This window comes from Cetorhinus maximus, chromosome 12, assembly GCF_964194155.1.
Source record: "Cetorhinus maximus chromosome 12, sCetMax3.hap1.1, whole genome shotgun sequence".
Taxonomy (NCBI): domain Eukaryota; kingdom Metazoa; phylum Chordata; class Chondrichthyes; order Lamniformes; family Cetorhinidae; genus Cetorhinus; species Cetorhinus maximus.
This window is the reverse complement of record NC_135890.1, coordinates 51,321,013-51,348,626: the sequence shown is the minus strand read 5'-3', so window position 1 is coordinate 51,348,626 and position 27,614 is coordinate 51,321,013. Positions and strand designations below refer to the sequence as shown.

At 40.9% G+C, this 27,614-nt stretch overlaps 1 protein-coding gene across 4 annotated transcripts in view; it reads right to left on the bottom strand.

The window, feature by feature from the left end:
- plekha5 (pleckstrin homology domain containing, family A member 5) overlaps positions 1–27,614 on the bottom strand; it is a 369,212-nt gene that overhangs the window by 158,380 nt on the left and 183,218 nt on the right. For all 4 annotated transcript variants that reach the window (XR_013578140.1, XM_078553582.1, XM_078553583.1 and 1 more), the window contains exon 4: positions 12,606–12,689. Coding sequence is in view for 3 of the 4 variants with exons in the window: in XM_078553582.1 (XP_078409708.1) it covers positions 12,606–12,689 (84 nt within the window). In the remaining variant the exon portion in view is untranslated. The remainder of the gene's footprint in view (positions 1–12,605; positions 12,690–27,614) is intronic.

Genomic DNA, 27,614 nt, shown 5'->3' with positions numbered 1-27,614 from the left:
CTGGCTGGGCCAGCATTTATTGCCCATCCCCAGTTGTCCTTGAGAAGGCGATGGTGAGCTGCCTTCTTGAACTGTTGCAGTCCATGTGGTGTAGGTACACCCACAGTGCTGTTAGGAAGGGAATTCCAGGATTTTGACCCAGCAACAGTGAAGGGACAGCGATATATTTCCAAGTCAGGACAGTGAGTAACTTGGAGAGGAACTTCCAGGTGGTGGTGTTCCCATTTATCTGCTGCCCTTGTCCTTCTAGATGGTAGTGGCCGTGGGTTTGGGAGGTGCTGTCTAAGGAGCCTTGGTGAATTCCTGCAGTGCATCTTGTATATGGTACACATTGCTGCTACTGTGTGTCGATGGTGGAGAGTGTGAATGTTTGTGGATGTGGTGCCAATCAAGTGGACTGCTTTGTCCTGGATGGTGTCCAGCTTCTTGAGTGTTGTAGGAGCTGCACTCATTCAGGCAAGTGGGGAGTATTCCATCACATTCCTGACTTGTGCCTGGTAGATGGTGGACAGGCTTTGAGGAGTCAGGAGATGAGCTACTTGTCACACGATTCCTAGCCTCTGACCTGCTCTTGTAACCACAGTATTTATATGGCTAAAAGCAAAGTACTGCGGATGCTGGAAATCTGAAACAAAAACAAAAATAGCTGGAAAAACTCAGCAGGTTTGAAAGCATCTGCGGAGAGGAAGACAGTTAACGTTTTGAGTCCATATGACTCTTCATCAGAACTAAGAAATATAGAAATGGGGTGAAATATAAGCTGGTTGAGCGGGGTGGGACAGGTAGAGCTGGATAGAGGGCCAGTGATAGATGGAGGCAAAGAAGAGATTGCCAAAGATGTCATAGACAGAAGGACAAAGGGGTGTTGACGGTGGTGATATTAGCTGAGGAATGTGCAAATGATGACATTAAGAGTAGAAAGCAGGACGAGCAAGTGACAGATAGCCCTAGTGAGGGGAGGGGGGGGGGGGGAATCAAAATAGGCTAAAAGGTAGAGATAAAACAATGGATGGAAATACATTTAAAAATAATGGAAATAGGTGGGAAAAGAAACATATATATATATATATAAAAAAAAATATTATAAATTATTGGAAAAGGTGGGATCGGAAAGGGGGTGGGGATGAAGGAGGGGAGCTCATGATCTGAAGTTGTTGAACTCAATATAAAGTCCGAAAGGCTGTAAAGTGCCGAGGTGGAAGGTGAGGTGCTGTTCCTCCAGTTTGCGTTGAGCTTCACTGGAACATTGCAGCAGGCCAAGGACGGACATGTGGGCATGGGAGCAGGGTGGTATGTTGAAATGGCAAGCGACAGGGAGGTCTGACACAGGCATCTTTGGCAATCTCTTCTTTACCTCCACATATCACTGGCCCTCTATCCAGCTCTACCTGTCCCACCCCCCTCAACCAGCTTATATTTCACCTCATTTCTATTTTTCTTAGTTCTGAAGAGGAGTCATATGGACTCGAAACGTTAACTGTATTCCTCTCCGCAGATGCTGTCAGACCTGCTGAGTTTTTCCAGTTATTTTTGTTTTTATTTGTATGGCTAGACCAGTTCAGTTTCTGGTCAATGGTAACCCCCAGGATGTTGATGGTGGGGGATTCAGTGATGGTAATGCCATTGAACATCAAAGGGTAATGGTTAGGTTCTCTCTTGATGGAGATGATCATTGCCTGACATTCGTGTGGTGCGAATGTTACTTGCCACTTGTCTGCCCAAGCCTGGATATTGTTCAGGTCTTGCTGCATTTGGACATGGACTGCTTCAGTATCTGAGTCGTCACGAATGTTGCTGAACATTTTGCAATCATCAGTGAACATCCCCACTTCTGACCTTATGAGGGAAGGAAGGTCATTAATGAAGCAGCTGAAGATGGTTCGGTCTAGGACACTACCCTGAGGAACTCCTGCAGTGATGTCCTGGAGCTGGGATGGCTGACCTCCAACAACCACAGCCATTTTCCTTTGTGCTAGGTATGACTCCAACTAGTGGAGAGTTTTCCCCTTGATCCCCATTGACTCCAGTTTTGCTAGGGCTCCTTGATGCCACACTCGGTCATATGCTGCCTTGATGTTAAGGGTAGTCACTCTCACCTCGGGAGTTCAGTTCTTTTGTCCATGTTTGAACCAAGGCTGTTATGAGGTCAGGAGCTGAGTGGGCCTGGCGGAACCCAAACTGGGCGTCAGTGAGAAGGTTCTTGCTAAGCAAGTGCCGCTTGATAGCGCTGTTGATGACCCCTTCCATTACTTTGATGATCGAGAGTAGACTGATGGGGCGGTAATCGGTTGGATTGGATTTGTCCTGCTTCTTGTGTACAGGACATACCTGGGCAATTTTCCACCTAGCTGGGTAGATGCCAGTGTTGTAGCTGTACTGCAACAGCTTGGCTAAGGGCGCAGCAAGTTCTGGAGCACAAGTCTTCAGTACTATTGCTGGAATATTGTCAGGGCCTATAGCCTTTGCAGTATCCAGTGCCTTCAGCCGTTTCTTGATATCATGTGGAGTGAATCAAATTGGCTGAAGACTGGCATCTGTTATGCTGGGGACCTCCGGAGGGGGCCGAGATGGATCATCCACTCAACACATCTGGCTGAAGATTGCTGTGAATGCTTCAGCCTTATCTTTTGCACTGCTGTGCTGGGCTCCTCCATCATTGAGGATGGGAATATTTGTGGAGCCTCCTCCTCCAGTGAGTTGTTTAATTGTCCACCACCATTCACGACTGGATGTGGCGGGACAGCAGAGCTTAGATCTGATCCGTTGGTTGTGGGTTCGCTTAGCTCTTATCACTTGCTGCTTATGCTGTTTGGCGCACAAGTAGTCCTGTCTTATAGCTTCACCACTTGACACCTCATTTTTAAGTATACCTGTGCTGCTCCTGGCATGCCCTCCTGTACTCTTCATTGAACCAGGGTTGATCCTGTGGCTTGATGGTAATGGTGGAGTGGGCAATATGCTGGGTCATGAGGTTACAGATTGTTTTTGAGTACAATTCTGCTGCTGATGGTCCACAGTGCCTCATGGATGCCCAGTCTTGAGTTGCTAGATCTGTTCGAAATTTAGCACGGCCATTTAGCACAGCGGTAGTGCCACACAACACGATGGAGGGTATCCTCAATGTAAAGGCGGGACTTCGTCCCCACAATGACTGTGTGGTGGTTACTCCTACGGATACTCTCATGGACAGATGCATCTGCGGCAAGCAGTTTGTTGAGGATGAGGTCAAGTATGTTTTTCCCTCTTGTTGGTTCCCTCACCACCTACCGCAGACCCAGTCTAGCAGCTATGCCATTTAGGATTCGGCCAGTAGTGGTGCAACCGAACCACTCTTGGTGATGGACATTGAAGTCCCCCAGAGTACTTGCCACCCTCAGTGCTTCCTCCAAGTGATGTTCAACATGGAGGAGCACTGATTTGGTAGGTGGTAATCAGCAGGAGCTTTCCTTGCCCATGTTTGACCTGATGCCATGAGGCTTCATGGGGTCCGAAGTCAATGTTGAGGACTCCCAGGGCGACTCCCTCCCAACTGTATACCACTGGGCCGCCACCTCTGCTGGGTCTGTCCTGCCAGTGGGACAGGACATATCCAGGGATGATGATGGTGGTGTCTGGGACATTATCTGTAAGGTATGATCCCATGAAGATGACTAGCTTGACTTGTGTGAGACAGCGCTCCTAATTTTGGCACTAGCCCCCAGATGCTAGTAAGGAGGACTTTGCAGGGTTGACAGGATTGCCGTTGTCGTTTCCGGTGCCGGGTGATCCGTCCGGTTTCATTCCTGAGTGGCTTGCTAGGCCATTTCAGAGGGCATTTAAGAGTCAACCACATTGCTGTGGGTCTGGAGTCACATGTAGGCCAGATAAGGATGACAGATTTCCTTCCCGAAAGGACATTAGTGAACCAAATGGGTTTTTACAACAATCAACAATGGTTTCATGTCATCATTGGACTTTTAATTCCAGATTTTTTATTGCATTCAAATTCGGTGTCTCTGGTTTACTATTCCAGTGACAATACCATCACGCCATCGCCTCCCCTCAGATATATTGGTATTTAACCACATATCTGCTAATGACTTGGCCTCCACAGCCTTCTGTGGTAAAGAATTCCATAGGTTTACCACCCTCTGAGTGAAGAGGTTTCTCTTCATCTCAGTCCTAAATGGCGTATCCCATATCCTGAGACTGCAACCCCTTGTTCTAGACCCCCCAGCCAGAGGAAGCATCATCCCTGCATCCAGTTTGTCCATCCCTGTCAGAATTTTATACGTTTCAATGAGATCCCCTCTCATTCTTATAAACTCCAGTGAATACAGACTTAGTCAGCCCAATCGCTCCTCATACAACAATCCTGACATCCTAGGAATCAGTTTGGTGAACCTTCGCTGTACTCCCTCTAAGGCAAGTATATCCTTTCTTGGCTAAGCAGACCAAAACTGCACACAATACTCCAGGTGTGGTCTCACCAAGGCCCCGGACAGCTGCAGTAAGACATCTTTACTCCTGTACTCAAGTCCTCTCACAATGAAGGCCAACATACCATTTACCTTCTTAACTGCTTGCTGCATCTGCATGCTTGCTTTCAGTGATTGGAGTACAAGGACGTGTACAATCACGTTTCCCAATCTATCACCATTTAAGTAATACTCTGCCATTCTGTTTTTCCTACCAAAGTGGATAACTCCACATTTATCCACATTATACTGTATCTGCCGTGTATTTGCCCACTCACTCAACCTGTCCAAATCGTCTTGAACCCTCTTAACACCTTCCTCACCGCTCACCTTCCCACCTCGTCTTGTGTTGTCAGCAAACTTGGAAATATTACATTTGGTTCCCTCATCCAAATCATTGATATATATTGTGAATAGCTGGGGCCCAAGCACTGATCCCTGCGGTACCTCGATAGTCACTGCCTACCGCTTCTAAAAAGACCTGTTTATATCTACTGTTTTCTTTCTGCCATCCAATTCTCAATCCATGCCAATACATTACCCCCAATCCCATGTGTTTTCATTTTACACACTAACCTCTTATGTGGGACTTTATCAAAAGCTTTCTGAAAATCCAAAATACACTACTCCTGCTGGTTCTCTCTCTCTTATCTATTCTGCTAGTTACGTCCTCAAAAAAACTCCAGTAGGTTTGTCAAACATCATTTCCCTTCCATAAATCCACGTTGACTTTGTCTAATCCCATTATCATATCCCTTATTATAGACTCTAGCATTTTTGCTACTACTGATGCTAGGCTAGCCGGTCTGTAATTCGCTGTTTTCTATCTCCCTTCTTTTTTAAATAGTGGGGTTACATTTGTCACCCTCCAATCTGCCGGGACTGTTCCAGAATCTACAGAATTTTGGGTGATGACAACCAATGCATCCACTATTTCCATGGCCACCTCCTTTAGTACCCTGGGATGTAGATTATCAAGCTCTGGGGATTTATTGGCTTTCAGTTCCATTAATTTCCCCAGCACTATCATTTTAGTAATACTAACTTCCTTCAATTCCTCCTTCTCACTAGACCCTTGGTTCTCCGTCATTTCTGGGAAGTTATGTGTCTTCCTCCGTGAAAACAGAACTAAAATAGTTATTTAATTGCTCTGTCATTTCCTTGTTTTCTATTACAAATTCTCCTGCTTCGGATTGTCTTCACTAATCTTTTTCTTTTTACATACCTATAGAAGCTTTTACAGTCCGCTTTTATGTTTCTTGCATGTTTACTCTCATACTCTACTTTCCCCTCTTAATCAAACTCTTGGTCCGTCTTTGCTGAATTCGAAACTGCTCCCAATCCTCAGGCTTGCTACTATTTTTTAGTAATTTTGTATGACTGCTCTTTGGATCTAACACTATCCTTAATTTCTTTTGTTAGCCATGGTTGGGCCACTTTTTCTGTTGTGTTTTTGCGCCGGAAAGGAATGTATAACTGTTGTAATGCATACATTCATTCCTTAAGTATTAGCCATTGCCTATCCAACCCTATCCATCTTTGCCAACTCACGCCTCATACCTTCATAGTATTCTTTGTTTAGATTTAGGACCCTAGTATTAGGTCGGACTACTTCACTTTCCATCCTAATGATGGATTTTTATCATGTTATGGTCACTGTTCCCTGAAGGACCTCACACAACAAGATTATTTAACCCCTTCTCATTGCACAATACCAAATCTAGGATAGCCTGTTCCCTAGTCGGTTCCTGGACATACTGGTCTAAAAAACTATCTCGTACACACTCCAGGAATTCATCCGACACAGTTCTATTGCTAACTCGGTTTGCCCAGTCTATGTGTAGATTAAAGTCACCCATGATTATTGTAGCACCCTTGTTACATGTATCTCTAATTTCCTGTTTAATGCTGTCCCCTACCTTATCATGACTGTTTGGAGGCCTATAGATGACTCTCATTAATGTTTTCCGCCCTTTGTTGCTTCTTAGCTCTGCCCAGACTCATTCTATATCTAGACTTTGAGCCAATATCCTCTCTCACTATTGCACTGATTTCATCCTTAACTAACAATGCCACGTCACCTCCTTTTCCCTTTTGCCTGACCTTCCTAAATATCGAGTACCCTTGGATATTCAGTTCCCAGCCTTGGTTACCCTGCAGCTATATCTCCGTAATCACAATCATATCGTACCTGTGTACATCTATTTGCGCTGTTAATTCATCTGCCTTATTGAAAATGCTCCATGCATTCAGATGCAATGCCTTTAGACTTGTTTTGTTTTAAACAGTTTTACACATTTTTTTTGTACTATGGCCTTATTTGCTACTAGCCCTCGTTTCCTCTGCCTTCCACATTTGCTTTCTACTTTTCTGCCTTTCATTTCTATCTTTATTTCCCTCTCTTGTGTCTCCCTGCTCAGGATCCCATCCCCCTGCCAGCCTAGTTTAAACCCTCCCCCACAGTACCAGCGAATGCCCATGAGGATATTGGTCCTGGCCCTGCTGGGCCGTGACCTGCCCAGCTTGTACAGGTCCCATCTTCCCCAGAATCAGTCCCAATGCCTCAAGAATCTAAATCCCTCCATCCTACACCATCTCTACAGCCACACATTGATCTGGTCTCCTATTCCAGATCTCACTTGCACTAGGAGTAATCCTGAGATTACTACCTTTGAGATCCTGCCTTTTAATTTATTCCCTAGCTCCCTATATTCTGCTTTCAGGGCCTCATTCCCATTTTTACTTATGTTGTTGGTACCAATATGAACCACGACCTCTGGCTGTTCGCCCTCCCCCTTCAGAATATCCTGCAACCACCCAGTGATATCCTTGATGCCAGCACCAGGGAGGCAACATACCATCCAGGTGTCACATCTGCGGCTGCATAAACGTCTACCCCTGTTCCCTTTACAATAGAATCCCCTATCACTATTGCTCTCCCACTCATTCCTCTCTCCCCACCACTGCCCCTCACTCAGCTGAGCCACTTGTGGTGCCATGGACTTGGCTCTCGCTGCATTCCCAGGAGATACTATCTCCCCCAGCAGTATCCATAACAGGAAATCTGTTAAAGGGGGAGATGGACCCAGGGGACTCCTGCAACACCTGCCTATTGTTTTTACTCTGGCAGCGGCCCATTTCCTTTCTGCCTGTGCACTCTACCTGCGCTGCGACCACTTCATTGTAGGTGCTATCCACAAAGGTCTCATGCCTTATCCTTGCGGATGCTCCACAGTGACTCGATCAGAAGCTCCTACTCTGAAATGCAGTTTTCGAGTAGTGCAACTGGAGACACTTCCTGCACACATGATCACCCTGGATGCTGGAAGTGCCCCTGGCATCCCACATCGCAAAGGAGCATTCCACTTGGCCGAGCTGCCGAGCCGAGTGAATAATTAATAAGTGTGGAATTTCATTTCTTCAGGTAGTAATTGCTGTTGAAGGTTTTTAAAATGTCAAATCAAAAATTAATTTAAAAAAATTCTGTGTCCCTTTTTCTCCTCCCTTTCTTTCAATCCAGTTTGTCTTTCTCTTCCTGTCCCTGATTTGACATTCAATTCACCCACTCTACATTTATACTTTTTTCCTCCATTGTTCTGCTGTTAATTTCACAATTCTTCACTAAGATATAGTTGCTTATCCTGTTCACTCGATCCTGTCTTCCTCGCTACACATCATCAGCTCACATACTCTGCAATGTGTCATGAAAAAAATTTTAAAATGTAAACGTGCATATCTAACTAACAACAGATGCCATTAGATGCCCTGCTGCATCAAAGTCTAGGCCAATGTGGCTGCTGTTGAATGCATTGATGAGTAACCTTATGATTTGAAATGTTTCTGTTACCATTAGAAGCAATTCTATGGATTCAGGCAAGTTTCTCTTTCAAGGACAGCAAAAAGGCAACAATATTCTGCAATCTTGCAACTAGATTAGTCCAGTTGTAATTACCAAAACAGCCTTTATGTGCAGTAGGACATACTTTCAATGTGAGCCCATACACTTTGGCTGGTTTGATCCGTTTAAATCATATTTCATATATAAAAACAAGTTCATAATTTGGCTTTACTTCAACTTGTCAAAAATGTTGAGAGAATGGAAATGGATCAACTACTGTTACCCAGTTAGCAAGGACATAGAGTAAACAACTGTTTACTAAGATAAACCTTAAACGCAGTTTGCATCCTGAAATTTGAAAGTGCTAGTGATAGAGGTATCACAGTTTCATGAGTAATTATTTTAATAGGTATGTTTAGGAAATATCACAACTGTTTAGGCACAAATCTTTAGCAGTTTAATGGCTCACTGAATATATTGACATATTCTGCATATTGTTTCGAAGAATTTCATTTCAAATCCCTTTGAGGGATTGAAATGAAGCTCCAAAACGAACATTGGATTTAATAGGGATATTTTAATGATTGAATCAGGTAGCGTGGGTGTAGGTTACTGGCATTCTATATACATTTTAAAACCCAGAGCTGTCATTAACCAATGGCTGAGAGTGAGTCCCAGAACTGACCTAAACAAAGTCGTTATCAATTGGCTAATACTTAGAAATGCTAACTATCAGGTGAGAAAAATAGCATTCGCCAATGAACAAGAATGATTGTTGCCAAAGTTTATGACCATTGAATAACTTTCAAAAATAGAATTTTTCAGAATAATCCTTGAAAAAGTTTTTATTTTGAAGTGGCAACAGCTTTACTCCTTGGTAGATTCACAGTACTTTGTCCATAATCATTCTTCATGTGTGTAGCAAGACTGAATGTTGAGAGGTTATTTGACTGGAAGCTGTCACAGGAGCCGAATCCTCATTTATGCTAACCCAAAATACCAACAAAAGATGAAAAATAGCTCCCCTTCCTTCCATAACAAAGCTGACAGCTCAGAAATAACAGATGTAGGCATTATGTATAGAAACAAGTTAGACTGAAAATTCAGTTAAAAAGGGCACATCTTAAAATTGAGCTATTTTATTACAACTTTATTACAAGAGAAAATCCTGAAGTACAAAAAAGTACAGTTTGCAACAGTGGTGGGATTAGAAATGACTGAAAAGAGAAGAAACCACTGACGGGGGCCCGCAACCGCCAAAGGGGGGCATACAGTTACCAAAGGGGGCATACAACTCAAGGTATGCCATTTATTTTCTGGGTGGGTTATGGGGACATTGATGCAACATTTCACAGAAGCAGCTACAACTCATCTTGATGAAAATACCTTATATGACAACATCTGAGCATGCTCCCGAAAGTTTCTTTAAGGAAAATTACATTTTTCATATTACAATTTAGCAGCTTGCAAGTTTATAACCTCTTTGGGGGCAAAAAACTTCATAAAACATGAGAAGTCATGACATCAGAGACCATGAGCACATTTAAAAAACATGTTTGTCTCAAGTTTATGCACAGCCAACATCCACTGAATGACTTTTAACTGAGCAGAATGTTAGTGAAGGAGGACTGGAGACAATTGCATTGATTGATATTGAATCCCCAATCCCAGTGGGAAATATTAGTTTTCTCCTGAAATACAAACAAGTTGACAATTGGGTTAGAACATTGTCAGCTTATATATAACAAGAGTTGATAAAGGGGAACTGGTAGATGTAGTGTATTTGGATTTCCAGAAGACATTTGATAAGGTGCCACATAAAAAGTTATTGCATAAGATAGGAGCTCACCCTACTGGGGGTAATGTATTAGCATAGATTGAGGATTGGTTAACACACAGAAGACAGAGAGTCGGGATTAATGGGTTTTTTTCAGGTTGGAAAGACATAACTAGTCGAGTGCCACAAGGGTCCTCCTAGGGCCTCAATTATTTACTATCTAAATTAATGACTTGGAGGAAGGAGGCAGAGTGTAATGTATCCAAATTTGCTGACGATACAAAAATAGTTGGGAGGGCATGTTGTGATGAGGACATAAGGATTCTGCAAGGAGATATAGATAGTGGTTGAGTGAGTGGGCAAAAACTTGGCAGATGGAGTTTAATGTAGGAAAGTGTGAGGTCATGCACTTTGGAAGGAAGAATCAAAAGGCAGACTATTATTTAAATAGGGAGAGACTCCAAAAATGTGCTGCACAGAGGGATTTGGGCGTTCTTGTGCATGAAACACAAAAAGTTAGCATGCAGGTGCAGCAAGTAATCAAGGCAAATGGAATTTTGGCCTGTATTGCTCGGGGGTTGGAGTTTAAAAACGGAAAGGCTTGTTACAACTATACAGGGTGTTGCTGAGGCCGCACCTGGAGCGCTGAGTAGAGTTTTGGTCCCCGTATTTAAGAAAGGATATACTGGCATTGGAGGCAGTTCAAAAGAGATTCACCAGGCTGATTCCTGGGATGAAAGGGTTGACTTATCAAGAACGGCTAAACAGGTTAGGCCTTTATTCATTAGAGTTTAGAAGAATGAGGGGTGATCTTATTGAAATGTACAAGGTTCTGAGGGGGCTTGACAGAGTAGATGTTGAGAAGATGTTTCCACTGTTGGGGGAATCTCGAACTAGGGGATATAGTTACAGAATAAGGGGACACTCATTTAAAACTGAGATGCGAAGGAATTTCTTCTCTCAGGGGATAGTAAATATCTGGACTTCTCTACTCCAGAGAGTTGTGGAGGCTAGATCACTGAAAGTATTTAAAGAGGAGGTAGATAGATTTTTGAAGTATCAGGGAGTTAAGAGCTATGAGGAGCTGGCATGAAAGAGAAGTTGAAGCTTATTGAATGGTGGGGCAGGCTTGAGGGGCTGAATGGCCTACTCGTGCTCCTATTTCTTATGTTATGTTCTTACAACATGACAGTTGCCATGGATGATAATTAGCAAAAGATCATGGAAGGCAATTGTAGCAACACAATTCCTATTGTGGTTACGATAAATTAACTTCAACACAGATTCAGAATCAAGTTGATGTATCTGGTTTGTTTGGCTTAGTGCTCAACTAGGCAGTGCCTTTAACTTCTACACATTCTACGAAGCTCTTCTTGGGCCTTTCAATGCATAAACTATACTAATTTAAAATGAACAGCAAACCGGTTTTATGGTATCCATTTGCAATGATCAAGACTGATGAGGAGAAAATATAAGCTAAGCATACGGTTCAGAATGGCGCATTATAATCAACAAAGTTGCACTGACATGGAGTGTATTTCTCATGGGAATAGTGCCCCTGGGTGATTCTTCTTCCACACTTCACAACCCCAGATGATGATTTATGGCATTTTAATGACTTTCTTTTGGTGAAAAACACATTCAACAATGGAAGTTTACAATTTCAATGGAATACCATGCAAACACATGTAAAAATTTTATATTTCAGTAGTTCATACACAACAAATCTGAGTTTGTAGAATTTAGTGTCTCATATTGCTACTGAAGTAGTGTTTGAGACGGAGACCTGTAACATCCAAGGGCCACTTCCACTGACCTTTATCTACACTTTCCCTCTTAATATGGCCTCATTGATGACCATTTGGAAAAAAACAGATCTACATTTTGCACAGGCAGTAACTGGGAGCTTGAGGTCACTATTATGGGCCTTCAGCAATCTGTTCTTAAGGTATTATTGGAGTACATGTTGGAAGCCAGCTTGGCATGTTTTGGAGCCAGATGGTGGAAGCACAAGCTCTGGATGGCTGCTCCTGTATCCCAGGAAAAGACAGGCCTCCAGCAATAAGAGATTGAGTGAGATTTAGTGTGTCACCACGGAATACAAATCTGTTGTTGGTAATGCACCCTTTGTCAAGTTCTTGGATATAGTGCATGGACGTGTTGCAATTTCATGAAGTTTCAGTAAAAATAGCAAATGAATCAAGGTCAGAGAATTTGGCACAAGCTAAGTCAGTGAACATTTGGGTATAATTATGGCCATGTAATTAAATGCTTTGAATGTTCTGCAGAAATTTCAATTACAGTGCAGTATTTTTGTGATGTCTTCCCAGAAAAAAAAACTATTCACTCAAAAACCCACTAAGAAAAAAACCACAGAACTCAAATGTTTAAAACATCTGCTTTGAAATTAATTAGGCAAACATCTTGAATATTTCTAAGTCAACAAATTAAGCATTTCAAATAGTTTTACAGATTTCTACTGCTTGTGTAAACCTTTTTTCACAGCATACAATGAGAAAGTTATAACACTTACTTGTCGTTCATGACAAATATACAGTTTTCTTGTGATGTATGTCCTGTCACCGGATGTTTGCAAGTTACCTTCCACTCATTATGACTGCAGAAAAACAAAAGAAAAAAAGTCTCAATTTACTATGCTGATACCTTAATTAACATTTCTCAGTTATTAAATGAGATAACTCTCTCATTTCGTTCTGCATCATGTGCTAATGGACACACTTACAAAAGGTACATTGGTTGATTACCTACCTTGTAGGGTCATCTTTAATCTTTAAATAGTAGACATTAACACTGTTTAAATTTACCTCAGATTAATTGGTTATGGAGAACTCATACATTAAGCACAACCCAAATATAGTTGTCATAAAAGCAAAATACTGCGGATGCTGGAAATCTGAAGCAAAAACAATTGCTGGAAAAACTCAGCAGGTCTGACAGCATCTGTGGAGAGAATGACAGAGTTAATGTTTCGAGTCCAGATGGCTCTTCTTCAGAACTTTGTATTTGTGTCATGCTAGGCAGAGGAGCATAATGACTAAGACTGCCACTTTCTCTTTTAGACCTCAACTCACTTCATCATAAGTCCCATCAAGCAAGTTAGCAGACGATGGATTGTGGTATGTGAAGGATGTCTATCAATCAAATAACAAAATGCAAAAATCTACAGCTGCTGGGAACCTGAAATAGGAACAGAAAATGCTGAAAACATTTGTTGACTATTTAAGAGAACAGATGAGCAATGTGTCAGACGCAGCTCATTCATTAGAGCAATTCTGAAGAAGGGTCTGCAACTGAATTGTCAGCTCCTCTATTCTCTCCATGGATAATGATCAATTTCCTGCGTGAAATTTCCAGATAGTAGATGTGAAACAAACTGCTGAAGGATGGCATCCTGCTGACTGTTAAGGAATGCTGTCAATTACGACTGATCTACAATCCCATTTCAACCAAATGTAGTATATACTTCCCTCATTTCAGAGTGTAGGCCCACTTAATTGATGTTTCACAGGAATGAACCAGAGTATTAATTAACATCAGTGGGAGCCGTTGCTCTAACAACCATGCTATGAATCAGAAGCATTCAGGTTTTAAGTGGAAAATCTGCTATCCTGTCTCTTTTCCTCCTCTCCAACATCTCCATCTGCAATAAGACACATAGCACAGCTCAATAAATGAGTAGGATAGTCAACATGTTTCTTCAAAGACTATACTTCCATTCCTACACTTGAACCCTCTGCCATTTTACACAATTGCCTGAAATAGTAGTGTTCTGTAATATGCCTGGGGTGTGAAATCTGCCTCATCTACATTGAAGCAATTCAACAACACGGCTGTTTAAAAATCATTAGACTCCCATTTCAAACTGTGCAACTTCTTGATGGCTGCAAAAGATTCATATCAGCTGGCCGTGCAAAACACACATCACAGCCTATTCTGTAAATACCACTGCAAACTTCACAGTGAAGCTATCTGCTCCTATTTTCCTGTTCCATCTCAGTTTTCCTTCAAGTGTTTAACTCCCTCAGGCTCTTTTTCAACCTCCCTCCAATCCCTTTTGCAAGTACTAGAGTTTTAAATTTGTGATTTCATCACCCTCTCACTAACTGGTGGAAACAATCATGTGCCACATTACAAGTCTACAGGATCTTGAGGTTCTCTATTCATTCAGTTTATGTTAAATCCACATCAGTTCATTTAAATAAACTCATAGTTGAAAGAGTTTTTTAATTTAACAAATGTAATAAAAGTTATTACTCAGGTCCACAATCACATCAAAATATATACACATTCAAAATGAGATGATTGCAAGATGCAACATAGATATTACACTATAAACCCTCAACATATATTAAAAACAGAAGTATGTGGGTCCCTTAGAAACTATACATAATTATATCATAGCATATACAGAATATACAACAAAGTACAGGTCATTCAGCCCAACCAATGTGCCACTCGAGCCTCCTCACATCCTTCTTCATCTAACTATCAGCATGACCTTTGAATCTCTTCTCCCTCATATCCTTATCTGTTTTCTCCTTCAATGCATTTATATTATTCACCTCAATGGCTCCCTTTGGTACCAAGTTTCACATTCTCCCCACTCCCTGGGTAAAGCTGTTCCTGCTGAATTCCCTGTGATTCATTGGTGACTGCCTTACATTGATGGCCTTGGGTTTTGCTTTCCCTCCAAAGCAGAAATACTTTGTGTCTATTCTAAAACCTTTCATGATTTTGAAGACGTTTACTAAGTCACCTCTCAGCCTTCTAATGCCTCAGCCTGTTCATCCTTTCTTAATAGACAAAACATCATAATTCCAATATCTTCCTCATCAATCTCTTTTTTGTACTTTCTCCATTGCCTCTATATCCTTTTCATAAAAGGATAATAGTACCCAGAACTGTAGACAGTACTTCCAAGTGTGCTCTAACCAAAGTTTGAAAAAATGTTTACCATACTTTATTTTTCAATTCTATCCTTCTTAAAAATAAACCCTAGCACTTGGTTTGTTTTATTTCACAGCCTTATTAACCTGTGTGCGTAATTTATATATTTGTACTTGCAGGTCCCTTTCCTCGTCGAGCCCATTTAGATTCTTATTTTCCAAGTAATATTTTCTTACCAAAATGTAATACCTCACACCTGTGTGGAAAATCATTTGCCAATTATATGCCCATTTTGCAAGTTGGTTAATATTATCTTGTAATTTGATAGTCTTCAGTAGCGACTATCCCTCCAATTTGATGTCTGAAAATTTAGAAATTGTGAAACAGTGGTCCCAGTACTCATCCTTGTGGAACTCCATTTTCTGGCAATCTGAACAGCTACCTGTTTCCCCATACTCTCCTACTTTCTCTTGCAGCCAGTTAGCTATCCCTTAAGCTGCTCATCATCTGGTTCCTCATTCTCTGACCATATTCATTGGTCTATTACGTGGTACCTTATTGAAGACCTTTTGGAAATCTAGATATATTACATCTACTTGGATTGAATTGGCTCTAATAACCCCACTTGTGGTAATGTATTCCGTATTCTAAAAATTGTATTAAAAAAAAAACTTCCTCTGTGTTTCTAGTCCTAATTCTAATGTATACACCACTTGTTGCAGACTCCTGCCAGGTGCAAATAAATTTTCACTGTTTACCCTTTTAAACCTTTATTTTAAAATTTCCATTAGACCTCCCTTGAACCTTCTTGCTTTGTGGAAAATCTAGAGCTATATTCACGAATGTCTCACCATAGCTATATTCTCTCACCCCCAATATCATTCTTTGTCATTTACATTGCACGTTTTCCATGGCTTCAATATCCTTTCTATAATGAAGTGTTAGTATCTAAAACAGCACATGGCAAAAAAAAAATTCTGCGTGAAAGAAATACAATTTTGTATGGCTTATTAAAATATTCATCCATTTAAAATCCCAAATAAACAGGATACAACAGCATACTTGGGCTCAAACATACTGCACACAAAGTGACAGCACACAGAGTCATAGTGATTGGAGACAATATCAAGTCTCCAAGGTTGCTCGTGCATGGATGATTACATAGCAGTGGTGACACAGGACCACGACCAGGACCAGCAGCAATTTCCCTGCCTGAACTCTTGAACAGGAAATAGCACAAGTGGATCTAGAAAACTAAACTAAATACATTAGAAAAATCTGGCTTTCATTCTATTTTTACTCATTCACGGGATATGGGCTTCACTGGCTGGGCCAGCATTTATTGCCCATCCCTAGTTGCCCTTGGGAAGGTGGTGGTGGGCTGCCTTCTTGAATCACTGCAGTCCATGTGGTGCAGGTACACCCACAGTGCTGGTAGGAAGGGAGTTCCAGGATTTTGATCCAGCAACAGTGAAGGAAGGGTGATTTATTTCCAAGTCAGGATGGTGAGTGACTTGGAGGGGGACTTCCAGGTGGTGGCGTTCCCATCTATCTGCTGCCCTTGTCCTTCTAGATGGTAGTGGTTGTGGGTGAAGGTGCTGTCGAAATCCACGACCACGTCATTCACTGAAGTTTAAAACTGAATTGCCATTAATTCCTGCACTTCCTTTTATATAAACACAAATCATAAATGATAATACATTCATGTTGGAATTTGGAAGTCTGATCAGTGCTGAAACTCAGGATCTGCTCGGCAGCATAAATTGCACAAATGTTGCAAAAATTAGCCCCGCAGAGGCAGATTTAATCTAGAAGAGGGCAAGTAATAACCAGCTGCCAGCCCTACAATCTACTCCATACCGCTGAAACAGATTGTCCGGTTAGTGCAATTTGTGGGAGCTTACTGCGCTGTGCTACATTTCCTACACTACACCATGTGACTATACTTCAAAAAGTACTTCATTGGCTACAAAGTACTTTGGAACATCCTGAGATCATGAAAGGGACCTTATAAAGTTCTTTTCCTCCACTGCTCTTTTTGCCCACAGTAAAATACCACCCCAATGTGCTCTGAATAAAAATCAATGGTTTGCAGATGCATGCACACACTCCAGATGTGTATTCACTATGAGGAAAATGATGTAAACCAACAGTATAAACACAAATAAAAGCACAAAATGCTGGAAAAACTCAGCAGGTCTAGTAGCAAACGTGAAGAGAGTTAACTTTTCAAGTCAAATTTGACTCTTCTTCAGAACAATATAAACACAAAGCTAGTTTATTTGTTCGCATTGCTTTTTGCATTTAACCCAGGTTACAGCGCCAAATTGAACATTATTTTTGAGATCAATGTTGTGTAAATAACATGGCTATGTTCACTGCTTAAAGTGAATGCAAACTGAATCCAAAGACCCAAATTATTGGCTATAATACTGTATTCACTGTTGACTGAACTATAGTTGATCATGCTTGTAAGCTAAATTGCTGAGAACAAGAATTTTACATTCATAGTAGAAATTGCACATTTTACAATATTATAGGATGTCAATGTCTACAATTTAATTAAAGAAAACTGCTAGCATAAAACACTTTTTATTTGGAAGTTCTTCCAAGATGAGTCATCTACCAGAAATTAACTGACACAACACATTTGTCTCCTGTTTGTTACACATTAATCATTCAAGTGAAGAATAATTTATAAGACAAAGCCCACACATGGCTCAAAAGATGCAGTTCATAGCAGGAACGTGGATCATGAAATATGGCTGAAACTTCCATGAATCACTTTATAGTACATTCCCTTCTCAAAATGCAATGAGGCTCAATCATCCATTAAAAAAGTGATTACACATTGTTTTGTGGTACAATAGAAAAATCACAGAGTACTGTATTACACTTTTTGTTAGCAACTTGACCTTTTAACTGGGCTGGCATTCTTCATTCAGTTTGTTGTTATTTTCATATGAAGAGTTCAACACTGATTAACTCCATCAAATTCATTGTTGTTGTTGGAACATTCTTTTTTAAATAAGGCTCCCTTACATAATTGAAGGTTTAAGGTATCAACTAGGATTATACCATATAAGCAAAGCAAAGACCCCTTCCCCGATCCCCTGCAAAGCATTTTTTAGATGCACCTCATATTTTGTCATCAGTACTATAAATAAGAAAATAAATCAAAATCAGTTTCAAAAGAGATCGCTGGATTGCTAAACAAATCTTTAACAACCTGCAGAGATCAAACTATCAATTTTAATGTGCTTCATTTATAAATTCAGACATCTTTGAGTTTGGAGACTTTCATCTAATAAAATAAACTATGTTATCAAGTGTTACTTTTTGATTAAACAGCCCTCCCAAGGTTGCCACTGTAGAAACAAGAATCTTCATATGATCCTGAGTAATGGCTATTTTTTTGATCCCTATAAATTGTAGAATGCGTATTGTTCTTAATTTACCATGATTATTTGGTTAAGTTAACAGGATTATTAAACTTCCAGCTACAGTGCCATCACATTTTAACAGAACTGCATTAGAAAAAGATCAATACCAAATATCCTGCCTCAAAATGCAAGCTTCTTAATGTTTAAAAAATGCTCCAGTATGTGACCACTCTATTTAAGCAGCCAGTAGTCGGTGACAATTTTGAAATTAACATATTAAAGGACTTAAAATAATGAGATTCATATACTGTACTGGGGGATGGTGGTTTCACCAAATCTGAACTTGAGCATCATCACCAAAATTCAGAACCACCGTATTAGCAGAAAATTTTTCGGGTCAAAAGTACCTTTCAGATTCTTAGCCCTCACATTAATCATACTAAAGTCACAAGTACATTCTCACGGACATCCTCACCCAATATGTGGTAAATAAAGCCTTATTCATAGTGTAAATCAGGCCAATGAGAACTAACATAAAAGAAAAAGCTGTTGTGTAGTCGCTTCTATTAATAATTTCTACAAGTAACAGTTACAAAACGTTTTAAAAAACATCTCTGTTGAGGTATTGGACTAAGAAATAAATATTGGTAGTTTTAACCATTTAACAACTTGTATTTATATAAGCATCTTTAAGATAATATAACATCCCAAGGCGCTTTACTGGAGTATTATAAAGCAAAATTTGACCAAGTTTACAACAATAGTAAGACACAAAATATTTCAAAATGTATGAATTACATTGCAGAACCAAGAAGTTGAACAGCACATCAGGCTAATGTTCCAAAGTGCTGGAGGATTTGGGAAGATATTGGTAAATACCCACTCTTGTCTCCACAGTAAACTTCCATATTAATCACCTTACAAAAAACTCACTAGGCAAAGGCTGGACAAGAAAACCAAATAGATGTCAACCTAGTCTATTCTTGCACACTACCTTGTACATCTTGAAAACAGTATGCTACGAACCTGTTAGGGGCCATTAATATTTAAAGAGAAATCTGCAACAAGGGGCAGAATATTGGCGTGTGGGGGTGGGCCCGACATGCCAACGTGTAAAATGACGCAAGATGACGTCAGGTGTGCATCCCGACGTCATCACGACATTTCGTTCAACGGGCGTGCGCCAGAGGCGGCTGTGCATCCGCCAAACTGTCAACAGCCTATTAAGGCCATTAAAAAAGTAATTTATCTTATTAACAATGCTGCCCGTCCAACCTTAAGGTTGGAAGGCAGGCAAAGAGCCCAAGTTCTGCCGAAGGGTCATGAAGACTCGAAACGTTAACTGATTTCTTCTCCACTGATGCTGCCAGACCTGCTGAGTTTTTCCAGGTAATTCTGTTTTTGTTTTGGATTTCCAGCATCCGCAGTAGCTTTTAGCTTTTTGTTTTTAGCCCAAGCAGCCTTCCCGTTTTTCAGGAAACCTCATCTAGAGGCGGGATGAGGTTTCCTGAAGGTTTTATAAAATAATTAAATAAATTTTGCTAAATTCACAAACATATCCCATGAGGGGACATGTTTAAATTTTTTTTACTTTATTTATAAAATAGTTTTATTATCAGCTTAATCTCCCCGAGGAAGCTCCGTGCCTCTGGGAGATTGCTGCTCTCTTTCGCACACATGCATGAAGGAGTGCTGGCCTCGACTCTCCCTCCTCCTCCCACTCGCAGAGGTAGCCGGCCGCACATTACGCTGGTCAGGCCTTAATTGGCCCGCCCGCGTAAAATGGCGGCATGCAGCTGATCGCGGGCAGCGATTGGCTCTGCGCCTCCTTGCGCCCGCTCCTGAACAGCCCGCCCACCATAGGAAAAGTTCTACCTAAGTAGTTTTACCCAATAGAACTATGCTACAAGATTTCATGCTTTTAAACAAAAAAAACTTTGTATATAAGACTGAAACAAAACAAACATTACTAACTTAATATGGTTTATAACTGTGTATGTTATGCACTCAGTTTCACTTAATTCCAAAAATGTCTCTTATTTACTTCGGTTGGGACTACCCAAAAGCATGCTACAGTCCTCTGCAAAGTATTTTAATCTGCCAAGATATGACTCTTTATTCAATACCTCTTGTTCGTGGATTACTCACTCCCTTGTTCTGGTTGCTTTCTCAGTACTTCCAAACTACTCTGCTGGTTGCTTGCGTTTGCCACAAGACTCTGAGAACCATGGTAGCTTTTTCCACTAGCTGCACGCAAGAACAAATCTTCCAATTTCTGTTCCCTCACAAAATTCAAACTGAGGTTAAGCTTCACCCACATTCCACATTGAATAAAGTTAGCATTTTTTTCTGCTTAAACTGCAAGCCTGTCATTTACTTTTAGCTATCTTCTCTGTTAGCTGCAAGCTGCACACACAAGGTCCAAGCTGCAACTAAATAACTCTCTCAGCAAATGCCTAGATGAACTGAATCCAGAGATTCTCCCAAAACTCCACCTATCTCCATGATGACGTGGCATGCTCTGAGATGTCCTGAAATGTCCTGAAACAGGCCTTTAGGTTAAGTATACCCCATTTAAAATTCCTTCTTTGGTCTGAAGAAAGAAATGGATTTTACAACCCTTCAGGGTTTACTATATGCTTTTAAACTAATTTAGCTCAAACTCTCAAAACAAAAACACTGGCAATTATTTCTACAAAGGCAATCCAGACCAATGTCATGTCTCCATCAAAAGGCCCACGGATAGGTCACCCATAGTTTAAGTTTCTCCACCTGCTGTTCCGTGATCTTATCTTTCTAACGGTTAACCTCTTAAGTCAACATGGCCCCAACCGTTTAAGTATAATAAACTCCAAGCTTGTTTGAATTGCATTCACCCCAAATGTTTATAAGTTTCTCCATCGATGTTCCTTTCTAACATTAACCTTTCAACTTGCAACTTAAAAAGTTTTATTCCTAAACTATAAGTTATATTCTAAAATATAAAAATTATGAACAAAATATTTTTGATAAGTACTAGTAGAGGCAAATGTTGGAGGAACAATTCAGGTGAAGGCAAAGGAGGTCAATTATCCATTGTTTTGTCTGAAGCATGGTCTCAAGAAAGTGAGGAAAAAGGTAAGTTATAAAAATGAGCCAAAAGTTACTAATTGCCAAGTTGTTACATATGGGGGGAGGGTGAGAATACTTTTTTTTCCAATGACTTGATATTCTTGCTAAGTACTTGCTGTTCTGTTGCTCACTGGCAAAGGGCTGATTGCTTAGGTGTCACTGAAGTATCACGTTTAGCCCAGATGAAATGGGGGAAGAGGAGAAAAGCATCCATTTTAAAATTAAATGCAGCTGAAGGATATAATACTCAGTCCTGCAGTTTAAGGAATACAAACAAGATGGTGGAAACACTCAACTGGTCTAGGAGCACCGGTGGAGAGCGACACAGAGATGTTCTGCTGATAGGCCACTGACCTGAAACATTAACTCTGTTTCTACGTCCCCAGATGCTGCCTGAACTGCTGAGTTAATCCAACATTTTCTGTTTTTATTTCAGATTTATCATCCTGCAGTATTTTGATTTTGTAGAAAGAAAATTGTTGCGATCAATTTGAAAATGACATGAAAGGTTGAATCCCAATGGCACAATTCAACACTTCAAATAATTTTTCCTCTGTATTTTAGCTCTTTGTACATTGTGCATATTTCCCCAGCAAGCCAAGTCAAAGAGAACTATAACTTAAAGAAACACTCCGCTTTTTATCAAAATGATTCAATGAGCTATTGTTTGAGTTATAACAGCACAGGAGGTCATTCAGTCCATAGCGGCTCTCTGTAGATCAATCCAGTCAGTCCCATTCCCTTGCGCTATCCCCAGTGCACTGCAGGTTTAAGTCCCTTGTGGTCATCCAACTTTCTTTTGAAATCATTGATCGTCTCCACCTTCCACCACCCTCGTGGGCAGCAAGTTGCATGTCATTACCACTTGTTGTGTAAAAAAAAGTTCTTCCTCACATCCTTCCTGCAACTCTTACCAAAAACCTTAAATCTGTGTTCTCTCCTCATTCCCCACTCCCACCCCACCCAATCCTTGTACAATCAGCTAATGGGAACACTTTTTGTCAACCTTATCTAAACCTGTCATAATCTTGTACAGTTCTATCAAATCTCCCCTCAACTTCCTTTGCTCAAAGGAGAATAACCCTAGCTTCTTCAATCTAACCTTGTACCAAAAATCACCCATCCCCAAAACCATTCTGGTAATTCCCCTCTGCATCCTCTCAAGGATATCCTTCCTAAAATATGACTATAAATGAACGCAATACTCTAATTGTAAAACCAGTTTTATAAAGGGTCAGCATAACTGCCCTGCTTTTGTCTTCAATAGCTCTAACCAAGATCCCACATACTTTGCTAATTACTCTCTCATAACGCTAGCCAAGATCCCACATACTTTGCTAAGTACTCTCTCATTATGTCAGACATCTTCAAAGATCTATGTCCCTCTGTTCCTGCACACTCTAGAACTATGCCATTAAATCTATACTGTTTCTCCCCATCCCTTCTGCCAAAATCCATTCCCTTACACTTCTTTGTACTAAATTCCATCAGCTACTTGTCTGCCCATTCTGGTAGCCTATCTATGTCTTGTTGCAGGCAATTCATATCATTGTCATTGTTTGTAAAGCAGTGGTCCTAGCACTGATCTTTGGGAAACACCACTGTCTACCATCCAAAGAGTCATTATTGGACTCTAACCATTAACTCTGGTTCTCTCTCCACAGATGCTGCCAGACTTGCTTAGTGAGCACAAAGTGCTCGAAAAACTAAGTATTCTGCCCTGTTCATCACCCACTTTGTCCTGGACAGGCCCCACTCCTCCTCTTACTACCCGCTTACGACATGCTAATAGAAGACTTCGATGTTAACTGCAATCTGTTCTCATATTCTCTTGTTTACCAGTCATATTTTCCTCTTCACTTTCCTTCTCAACTTCTTGTATTTGGCCTCATTCTTGCTTAAGAACTCATCTGGCATACATCATACTTGTTTTATCATATTCCCCGGCATCCAAGGCCTTGGTTCCCCTACATTTCGCTCCTATTTGAATGTATTTAGCTTGTACCTGAAATGTGGTCTATATAATTCAAAATCTCTGCAGATATAATCTTTCTTCTCTCATCGCTCAAGCTGATGTGGCAACAAAAGTTCAAATGAACCACAAATAGCCATAAGTGCTTCTTAAATAGAAGGAAATTGAGAAGGAAGTGCATTATCTGATATTTATGCCATTTTTAAGTCTAATATTGTAGAAAGTGACACATTTATTGTTAGGGTTGGTGGCGAGTGGAAAATCATTCTACGTTACTGATGTCAAGGGCAGGCTGAAACAATAAGTGTTCTTAAAGAGCAATCAAGCTTAATAGGTGATAACATGAATGGCAAGTCGATCATTTTCAGCTTCTCTTCCCATACTGCTTCCAGGCAAAGATATGCAAATACATAAAAGTGGCAACGAAGCGTTATATTAAGTCCAATTAGCATTTAAAAGTCTCTGGATTTCACAGTACTTACACCAGTCTAGCTCTTGTAGCTTAAATTGCACTAGGATTATTAACTGACCTGCTAGTGTAACTTGTATTAAAAACTCAGTGCACCATGGGTTATGTGTGAGGGATTAAAACCATTTAAATGATTTGTTCTAAATATTGGACCGGATTTTGTAGTAGTAATGAAGACAAAATTGCCAGCAGTCACTGTCATTACTGCTCTGAAATTGACAATAGTTACTGGAATCCACAGATGCACAGCTCAACGTCGAAATCCATAAATTAAGTTCAGTCCTTCTGCACATAGGGCACGCTGTGTTGAATTACCCCAGACTGTAACCAATTAGAGACTTGTTTAGCAATAACCTGCTCACTGACGCTCAGTTTAGGTTCCACCAGGGTCATTCAGCCCCTGACCTCATTATAGCTTTGGTTCAAACATGGACAAAAGAGCTGAACTCCAGAGGTGAGGTGAGAGTGACTGCCCTTGACATCAAGTCAGCATTTGACCGAGTGGCATCAGGGAGCCCTAGCACAACTGAAGTCAATGGGAATCAGGGGGGAAACTCTCCACTGGTTGGAGTCATACCAAGCACAAAGGAAGGTGGTCGTGATTGTTTGAGGTCAATGATCTCTGTTCCAGGACATCATTGCAGGAGTTCCTCAGGGTAGTGTCCTAGGCCCAACCATCTTCAGCTGCTTCAATGAGCTTCCTTCCATCATAAGGTCAGAAGTGGGGATGTTCGCTGATGATTGCACAATGTTCAACACCATTCTCGACTCCTCAGATACTGAAGTAGTCCATGTCCAAATGCAGCAATTCCTAGACAATATCCAGGCTTGGGGTGGCAAGTGGCAAGTAACATTCACGCCACACACGTGCCAGGCAATGACCATCTCCAACAAGAGAGAATCTAACCATCACCCCTTGACGTTCATTGGCATTACCATCACGGAATCCCCCACTATCAACATCCTGGGGGTTACCATTGACCAGAAACTGAACTGGACTAGCCGTATAAATACTGGGGCTACAAGAGCAGGTCAGAAGCTAGGAATCCTGCATCGAGTAACTCATCTCCTGACTCTCCAAAGCCTGTCCACCAGCTACAAGGCACAAGTCAGGAGCGTAATGGAATACCCTCCACTTGGCAGGATGAGTGCAGCTCTAACAGCACTCAAGAAGCTTGACACCATCCAGGACAAAAGCAGCCCATTTGATTAGCACCCCATCCAAATATTCACTCTCTCCACCAGTGACACACAATGGCAGCAGTGTGTACCATCTATAAGATGCACAACAGGAACTCACCAAGCCTCCTTAGGTAGCACTTTCCAAACTCACAACCACTACCATCTAGAAGGATAATGGCAGCAGACACATGGGAACACCACCACCTGGAAGTTCCCCTCCAAGCCACACACCATCCTGACTTGGAAGTATATCACCATTCCTTCACTGTCACTGGGTCAAAATCCTGGAACTTCCTCCTTAACAGCACTGTGGGTGAACCCACACCACAGGGGTTGCAGTGGTTCAAGAAGGCAGTTCACCATCACCTTCTCAAGGGAAATTAGGGATGGGTAATAAATGCTGGCCTAGCCCGTGATGCCCACGTCCCATGAGTGAATGAAAAAAATCACTGAACTGGCAGGAATTTGAACTTTTACGCAATTAGTCTCTGGAAAAATTTTCACCTTGTTGAATGAGGTGTAACTGGATTTTTACCAGTGTATCATGTTCATAATCACAACCAAAAAACCTTTCTGGACCTGAAAAATTAAACTTATTTGTGGAACCTCTAATTTCTCCATTGAAATAAAAATTTTCACAAACTTAAATGTTGAGAAAGGAGAAAACCAGGTCACAGGGATCGATAGATCTTTGTGGGCAGCTTTCTTCGAGGTCAGCAGTGAGCGCTGTTGGTTTGCCACAGGCTGTGAAATTTTGGCTAACCTTTTGTTCCAACACTTAATAGGGCCATAAATGATCCGTGCCACCTCTTTGCTCTTAATTTGTTTTTGTACGGATTAAATTTATGCAAAGACTTTTGCGCCAAATACTTGTTAATCAAGCATACTAACAGAAACAAACTGTCTCCAGAAAATTTTTAATCACCCAGAGGCACACACTCTAAAGATAACATACTGATGTACAGCGTGACATACATCAGCTGAGCAAGATGACCTCTGCATCACTGGATCATAAAACTGCACACAAACAGATCAGGATCTAATCCAGCAATATCTAGACCTCTCCTTCTGCAATTTTAGTAATGTTATATTGGTATCACGGATGACTCAGACAATTTATCTTTCCTCAATATGAAGACCCTAGCTCACAGTGCTTTCCACAGAACCAATGTGCAAACTATTCATGAGTGCAGATATTATAAAAAATCACAGCTGCCACAGTGAAAATTTAGTTAAACAATTACAAAATTATTGGGTAAATCATGAGTGAATTCAGTAGAGCAAAAGTGGTACAATGACTTTAGGCCTCCTGCATTGCACACCCTCAAAGATGAATACACTATGCCTTTAATTAAAATGAACAGTAATGCATTATATTGAGTGAACCCTAGCTCCGGTTATAACTTTCACCCATCAGGTCCACTGTCTAGCTACCAAATGGGAGACAAAAAATGTTTGTTGATTTTCATAGTGTCATCAGTCCTCTGTAAAATAAAACTTGGAAGAACAAATTAAATGTCCGATAGTGTATCTCTCACACCAACTCCTCTGAAATGTCAATACATTTTTAAGTAGATTTGGTTAAATCAATTGCCATGAGCTGACATAGCCTTTGTCAGTACAAAACAACACTACGTTCATTGACATGTTACTTTGCCATAAAGGTCACACTGGTCGTCTTTTTCTCTAATTTGGCTACCTTAAACAAAGATTCTCAAGATATTCGCAAAGAACAGCTCCACTTATGACTATGCTTTAGTTATGCAATCGAACATCTGATAAATTAGGAATTACAATAAATCTTTCTGTGCCCTTTGAAGCTTGGTGCACTTGTTTATTGTTATTAAAGGAGCATACATGGTGCTCTCCATTTTAGAGGAAAGAAACGTGGTTGCTATGGTGCTGCCTCATTACACATGTGAGGTAGTCGCATACATGCTCAGAGCACAATGCTCCACCATCTGGCACTATTAAATTTAAGAGCGATAATAAATAAGTTCTGTTACAGTTTTAAAAAAAAGTCCATAGGATACTGGAAACACAGGCAAGTCCAAATGTTGGGCTTTTCATTTTAATCACTTGGGTGAGGTGCCACCACAATGACGATAGAAAGGAAATTCCAAGATTTTAACCCAGCAACAATGAAGAACTGATGATACAAGTCCAAGTCAGGATGACATGTGACTTAGAAGCGAGCTGGGCAGTGATGGCATTCCCATAGTATTTTATCTTTCTAGTGTTTTATCTTTCTTACTAATAAATGGCTTTGTGTGTAAAGATGCCACACTCAGTGGTTCATACCCGAGGTAGTTCCCACTTGTCCACAGTCTGGGTGTCTGGTTTCGTGCTGAAATTAAATGGATGTCTAACCGACAAAACAGAGTCAGGTACAGTGGGGGTAATAATTAGCGGGTTATCCCAACCTGATTGCTATTCAGTAACCCATGCTGAGTGTTGTGTGCGGATGGACATTTGTTGTACATGGGATTGGGTTCAATCCTTCCATGGTAAAATTAT